This window comes from Hemicordylus capensis, chromosome 4 (assembly GCF_027244095.1).
Source record: "Hemicordylus capensis ecotype Gifberg chromosome 4, rHemCap1.1.pri, whole genome shotgun sequence".
Classification (NCBI taxonomy): Eukaryota; Metazoa; Chordata; class Lepidosauria; order Squamata; family Cordylidae; genus Hemicordylus; species Hemicordylus capensis.
In genome coordinates, this window is record NC_069660.1 from 312,011,233 (window position 1) to 312,018,842 (window position 7,610).

Consider the following 7,610-nt stretch of genomic DNA (forward strand, 5'->3'; position numbering starts at 1 on the left):
AACACTTCTAAAATTCCTTTAAAAATTAAGTGGAGTAACTCACTGGATTGTGGGTTGGGGCAAGTAGTTGTCACATGGGGTGTCACTAATCCCCCCGCCGCCCCCCTCAAATGGCAGTGAAGTACTGAGTTCATGTTTAGGAATTTTTGAATTGTTTAGAGTCTTAGGTGTGTAATGAATTCTCATAGGTATTTGTTAAGAGGAAAAGTAATCACACCCCAAAGCATTTAAATACTTCTAAAATAGTGACTGCACATTTTGCTCCATAACTCTACTTTTACAAGGGCTAGAGCTTAGTGTATTGTTTTTTAAAAATGAAAGCTGGGGAGCCCACTACCTTGACATCTGGGTGGTAGGTGCCAGCCATGGGGCCCTAGCCACCATGGGGCCCTAGCCACCACAAGGAGCACATGTTGGTGCTCCTTAGACCTTTAAAAGTGGGTCCAATCAATTCGAATCAGAATTGAATTAAACCTTTATAAATTTGATCAGATTCGAGTTTGCAGATTCTAGTTCGAATAGAATCTTGATGGTTCTATTGACCTCAAATCAGATTGCAAAAATCAATTCGTGCACATCCCTATGAGGTGCCATATTCAAAAACTCTCCTTTCTCTTAGCTGTCTATGTCACTGTGTCCTTTGTGGAGTCCTGTGGAGATATGTGTATGCCCCTGAACACACAATGGCAATTACACAGTTTCCCCCCTTCTGGTAGCAATTATTGTTTTGACTTGGGACTCTTTGGTAAAAGCTAAAAAAACCCAGCTCACTGTCCTGCAGAAGTAGAAATAATAACACAACATCTACAAGCAGCAGAAATTCTTCTGGTGTTATTATGAAATTTGGGGTGGGGGGTTCACCAAATTGGCTCTTTATGTTGGAAATTATGGTCAAAACCGATGTCTAAGAAGGGCTCTAAAACAGCAATGGTAAATCCACCATTTACAACTCAATTGATATGTCTGAAATCTCCTTTTGTCTTCTCTCTGTCTGGTTCTACCAGCATCATTACTTAACAAATACAAAAGTGGATTTTCTTGCAGTGCGTTTGTTGGATTGCACCAAATACTTCCTCCGGACATGAGAGTAAAACAAGTGTTCCCATCACTTCCCACTCCAGTGCTGGATACTGTGGCACTGCTTTCTTTGAATCACCGTGTCTGAAGGTTGTGAAACTGTCCATATTCACAGGTATGTGAAAATCTCAACCAGAAGTTGAGTTAAAGGTCCAAGTGCACCCTTATGTCATGTTAACTCCTTGTGTGTGGACACCGGCTTCTATCAACTAGAGCTGGTACAGAAGCGAGCTCATCCTGTCACGAGGGGGATCCCTACAATGCAGCACCACTTGCGAGGTGCATTGTTGGATTTCCGGGAACCAGGAGGAGGCGTCCCGACCCCCACACCTCCGCACTACATGGGGTAGCACTGGACTGTCCATGTGTCATGACTCTCTCAGACCCAGCAGCTGTATCGTAGCTGTATCATCTGTGGGAAAGTCAAGCTTGAACTGTCTTCCCTGCCACCCACCCTCAAGCTCGCTCATGCAGTCATGAGAAAGGGCTGCTTATCTGCAAAAAACTCTAAACCATGATCTACATTAAACTACAACAAAAATATTTACGAGCAGAAACATTTATTATGCTGATTTCCCCATCCATTTTTCCTCCAGCAAAGGATATTGTCTTCCACTCTGGACTTAAGGGTATGTGAACTTGAAGGACTGTGTTTTCAAGAGAGGAGATGCTACTGCTCACTTGCAGGACACCCGCGTTTCATCCCTGGCATCTCCTATTCAATCGATTCATTGAATCTTTTGACTCATCCCTGGCATCTCTGTTCAATAGAGGTGATAAGTCTTGGATGAGTCCAGAGAAGACCATAGAGAGCCATTGCCAGTCTGAGGAAGCAACATTGCCTTAGTTAGAACAGTGGGCTGACTCTCTAAAAGGCACCATATTCACAATCACAAGGATCCTGGTAAAAAAAATGAATCAGAATCAGTGAGCCCCATGGAGCTGATTGTGAGAATGAAGGATTTCTGGTCAAGGTTCTGGTTAACCAGCATTAAACCAGGATACATAACTAGGATTGAATGCTGGTTATCTATGCTGATTAAATGCTGGCTAACCAAAACTGTTTGAATAGTATTGCCCTGGAATTTTGTACTCACAATCAGTTCTGATGGGCTCACCAGGGATGCCATTAATGCCGGATTTTCAGGCACATGTCCAGAGCCCTGGCCCCCTGCCTTCTGCCCCATCTCTAGTGTGTGTCTCTCTGGAGGAGCACAGAGGGCACCTGTAGAAGTCCTCACCATGAGTCAAAGAGCTGATTTCTTATCTCTTCCTCCCTCCCCATTCTTGTTAGAGAGCCTGTTCGGGCTGAAAGACAACATGAAGTGTTTCACCAGGTGAACAGTGGGTCAGAGGCTGGGCAGGTTTTCGCCTTGCAGCCAGTCTGAACTGCAACTCCTAGGTTCCTTTTTGGTGCCTTGAAGGGCAGGGCTCCCAAAAGGCTGCTGCAGAACTTCCTTAGATCTGTGGCTGCAACTTGTAGGATACTGAGTACCTCATGCATCCAGGATGGAGTGGTCAACATTGGTCACGATGGAAGAGGCACATTAAGCCAGAACCTTGAGTTAACAACCTATTCTTCCCTCTATTATTAAATCTATTATTTATCTGTTGATTTATCTTATTCAGTTGTAATTATTGGTGCCCAAGGATGTGGGCAAGGTGTTTAGTCAGGTCTGGCCACCCAACATGCATGCTTGACCCATGCCCTTCATGGCTTATTAAATCTAGTAGGGAGGGAATTTCTAGCTGGGTCCAGCAGGTTGAAGCAAGCTGCTATTTGACCACTCCTAAAGAATCCCAGTCTGGACCCAGAAGATGTAATCAACTATAGGCCTGTGGCCAATATTTCCTTCCTGGGCAAGATGCTTGAGTGTGTTGTGGCTGACCAGCTCCAGACACTCTTAGAAGAAACTGGCTATCTAGATCCTTTTCAATCAGGCTTCAGGCCCGACTTTGGAACAGAAACTGCTTTGGTTGCCCTGTGGGATGACCTATGCAGAGAGATAGATGGGGGAATGCAACCTTGTTAATTCTCTTGAATCTCTCAGAGGCTTTCAATACCATTGACCATGTTATCCTTTTGGATAGGCAGAGCCGGGGGTGGGTCATATGGTTTGGTGGTGTTTCCAGTCCTACCTTGAGGCCTATTCCCAAAAGATGGTGCTAGGGGATTACTGCTCAACACCTTGGCAGTAATACTGTGGGGTTATGCAGGGTTCTGTTCTTTCTCCTGTGCTGTTTAACAGCTACATTAAACTGCTGAGAGAGGTCATCCAGAGATTTGGCCTAAGGTGTCATAAATATGCAGATGACACTAAGCTGTATCTCTCTTTTTCATCAGACAAAGGTGACACGGTGTCTGTCCTGAATCGTTGCTGGAATGCAGTAATGGACTGGTTGAGGCTTCCAGTGGCATTTGGTGGTCCTCTGTGTAAAACAGGATGCTGTAATAGATGGGCCTTGGGCCTAATCCAGCAGGACCGTTCTTATGTTCTTATGAAGGTGAATAAGCTGAGACTCAATCCAGACAATACAGAAGTACTTCTGATTGCTAGTTCCTCTGCACAGGTGAATGATATCCAGCCTATTTTAGATGGGATTGCACTCCCCATGAAGGACCAGGTTCACAGCTTCGGGGTGCTCATTGATCAAGCACTGTCATTGGAGGCTCAAGTGGCCTCTGTGGCTCGGAGCGCCTGTTATCAGCTTTGGCTGACATGCCAACTGAGACCTTACCTGGACAGAGTTAGCTTGGCCACACTCGTGCTTGGTAACCTCTTGCTTAGATTACAACAATGAGTTGTACATGGAGCTGCCTTTGATAATGGAAATTGCAGCTGGTATAAAAAAAGGGCTGCAAGATTGTTACTGGGAATAACAGTGAATACAAGATTGTTACAGGGAATAACACTGGCATAATATGCTCAAAATTTCCAGCCAGTGTTTCATCAGCTGCACTGGCTCCCAGTGCATTTCCGGGCCCAATTCAAAGTGCTGGTTTTAATCTTTAAAACTCTAAATGGCTTGGGACTGGGTTACCTGAGAAAGCGTCTTGCCCCATGTCCCAACCTGGTCCATAAGATCTTCTTCAGAGTGCCTCCTCCGGGTGCTGCTGCCAAATGAGGTGAAGCAGGAGGCTACTAGGGAGAGGGCCTTTATGGTGGTTGCACTCCGTTAATGAAATAGCCTCCCCAGTGAGATTATCTTGGCTTCATCACTTTGTTGTTTTTTTAGATGCCAGGTAAAGACATTTTTGTTCACTCACTTTTAAAATTTGATTTTTCCACAACATAAGACACAAACAGAGGGGGGCGGGAGAAAGAACTTCCATCTCATCGTTAGAACAAGTATCAATTACAATACCAAAGTCTTGCCTGTAACTTAATCATTCTCCCCCAGTGAAATCATACAAAAGTCAGCTCTAGGGCATTTTTGAAACAATTTTGTTACCACTCAAAAGCCTGATACAAATCCTATTTTGTAATATGTGTTTAGGTAAATAAGAAGAGGGTCCCAATCCCTTTTAAATGCTTCAGATTTATTTCTTAATAATGCCATTAGCTTTGCCATTTCTTCAAGATCTAGCACTTTAAATATTCAATCTTCTTTACTCAGACAACCCATATCTTTCCATTTGTATGCAAATATCAATCTTGCTGCTGCTGTTAAATGCATTAAAAAGGATCCAGTATTTCCTAGGCCGTGAACTGTTATTGATGCCTAGTAATATTGTTTCTGTGCTCTTAGGGAAAGTTATTTTAAACACTTTCTTAAGCCTCATTGTATATCTTACTTACTTTATTGTTATTACAGCCAATGGCCTCTCATTATTGTATATCAAATCCCAATAAACTTTAGACTTATTACAAGTGCACCATAAATGTATATAGGAACCCTCCTCTTTTTTACACTTCCAACATTTGTTTGACATGTTCTTGTACATTAAAGCCAACTTCTTAGGAGTTAGATGCCATCTATCTATACATCATCTTAAGATTATTATCAACATCATTATTAATGTAAACTACACTGATAATATTTATTGATAAGAGGGTTCATAATAAGAAATGAATCTATATGTCTCTTTTCCAATAACAGGAGATAGTTTCACTCTAACATACTTGTCCTCGATGGAATATAATACAACTTCCAAGGAGAATTGGAACTCAGTTAATGAAAGCTATCCCAGGGAAAGTCCAGAAATAGACAGTATAGAAATTTCTCTCCGTATCATCATTGGCGTTGTCTGCACATTTGGACTTGTGGGGAATGGAACTGTCATCTGGCTTCTTGGCTTCCGCATTAAGAGGAATCCTTTCACCACCTATATCCTGAACTTGGCTGTGGCTGACTTTGGACTCCTTATATCTGTGGCTTTGATAATTTTACAACCAATATTACCTACTTATATTTTCTGGATTATTTTGGATATATTTTATGATCTTTTTCTAGTCTTTTACAGCATTGGTCAACTTTTACTGACAGCCATCAGTGTGGACAGGTGTGTGTCTGTCCTCTTCCCAATTTGGTATCGCTGCCACCGGCCACCACCATTGTCTGCCTTTGTCTGTGTGCTCATATGGGTCCTGTCTTGTGTATTTAATGGAATTCCCACCATTCTCTTTTTGTTTGGGAATAATGATTTTTATTCTCTCGATTATCAACTTCTTATAAATGCTGTTCTCTGCCTTCCACTCATCACTATTTCTACTTTGATACTATTCATCCGAGTCTGCTTTAAATCACAACAGCATAGACGGGGGAGAATCTTAATTGTTGTCCTTCTTACCCTCTTCTTTTATCTCTTCTTTGATTTTCCATTTAATGTTGCTTTCATAATTATTGAGCCTTTATATTCTCACAGATTCAGGTATTTCTGGGAATGCCTGCATTTAATCACCTCCTTAAACAGCAGTGTTAATCCGTTCATTTATTTCTTGGTTGGGAGAAAGAAGAGGAGTCACTCAATGGAAGGTGTGAAGGTCCTACTCCAGAGGGTTTTCAAGGAGGAAGAAGTCCCTGGAGCAGAAGAGGAACCACCATTAGAAACTCTGTTATGATGTCTGCATTTGTGCTCAAATATCTGAGACTTGTCATTCTAATTATAATGCAGCAGATTCCTTCAGGCATTTGATCCAAAGACGGCAGATGAACTTGTTTGAACTCCTGTAGGTCTACCATGAATTCTATGGCTAGGCTTTATATGGGTGATGCATCATTCCCATTGTCGAAAGTTCTGCGGTAGACCATTCCTCCAAGACAGGATGATGCACTAACTCCAGGGTGGAGGGCTCTGCTACCAGCTGATCCCAATCAGAGGTCCAGCTCTCCTGTTTTTCCAAGGAGAGCTGATAAACCAATTGGGATTGGTGAGTAGATCAGCCCTCCACTGGGAACCTAGCGAGTCTGCCCACTTCGGAGGACTGGTCTACTCAGGAAGAACTATCCTCTGAGTAGGGGCGTGCACAAAACTGGTTTGCCCAGTTCAGTTTGAGTTGAACCGGACTAGAAACAAACAGGTATGTTCAGTTTTATGCCCCCGAAGCAGACCCCTGGTTCAGCTGGAATTTGAGCTGGTTTGGGGGCCCTAAACTTAAAATTTGGTTTTTAAAAAACCCTCACCACTGGGTCTGGTGGTCTCCTGGGGTGCTGGTAACCAACATTCAGTATCATAGATGACTAGACATGTATTTTCTCAGAAATTTGTATAACCTCCAGACTGGATTACTGCAATGTGCTCTATGTGGTTCTGCCTTTGTACGTAGTCCGCAAACTACAGTTGGTCCAGAATGCGGAACCAGGTTGGTCTCTGGGTCATCTTGGAGAGACCATGTGTTGAAAGAGCTACATTGGCTGCCTACAAGTTTCCAGGAAAAAATACAAGCTGCTGGTTATAACCCATAAAGCCCTAAATTGATTGGGTCATGGATATTTAAGAGAACATCTTTTTCTCCCTATCTCTGACTGCTTTTAAAATGTCTTTAAAGATGCATCTATTCACCCAGGCTTTTAATTAAATATTGTTTTAATAGTTTTAATACTTAAAATACTGTTTTAAAAATTTTAAATTGTAATATGTTAACTTTTCTCTTGTCATTTATCTTGTTTTAACTAATATTTTTACTTTTTCTGTTTATTTTGCTTCATTATAAACTGTCCAGAGATGTAGGTTTTGGGTGCTATATAAATATGTGAAAAGAAGGAAGGAAGGAAGGAAGGAAGGAAGGAAGGAAGGAAGGAAGGAAGGAAGGATGGAAGGGTAGCTTTGGTTTTAGTTCTACCCAGCTGATATAACTTTTCAGTATGTTGTATTTTTTCTTCTGCTATGTCATGAACTATGGTCACAACAATAAACCTATTACTTACTGACCTCCCTCAGCCCTTTCATCTTTTTCCTCCTGCAGATTTGATGCACTGAAATCACTTTTGTCCTGCATGGATCCCTTCACATTCTAGTTCTGTCCCTTTCGTATTCCAGATTACCATCTCTTCAGTCACCATCCCTCTTCTCTCCCACATCACCAGTCTTA

The 7,610-nt window shown here is 42.2% G+C and overlaps 1 protein-coding gene across 1 annotated transcript; it reads left to right on the top strand.

The window, feature by feature from the left end:
- The first annotated feature begins 5,210 nt into the window (after positions 1–5,210).
- On the top strand, positions 5,211–6,140 carry LOC128323248 (mas-related G-protein coupled receptor member H-like). Its single transcript, XM_053245977.1, has one exon. It carries the CDS (start codon positions 5,211–5,213, stop codon positions 6,138–6,140), a length of 930 nt encoding a protein of 309 aa, XP_053101952.1.
- The last annotated feature ends 1,470 nt before the right edge of the window (positions 6,141–7,610 follow it).

What these genes read in the sequence shown, in the direction of transcription:
- LOC128323248 (XM_053245977.1), top strand. Translation starts at nt 5,211, where the DNA reads ATGGAATATAATACAACTTCCAAGGAGAATTGGAACTCAGTTAATGAA.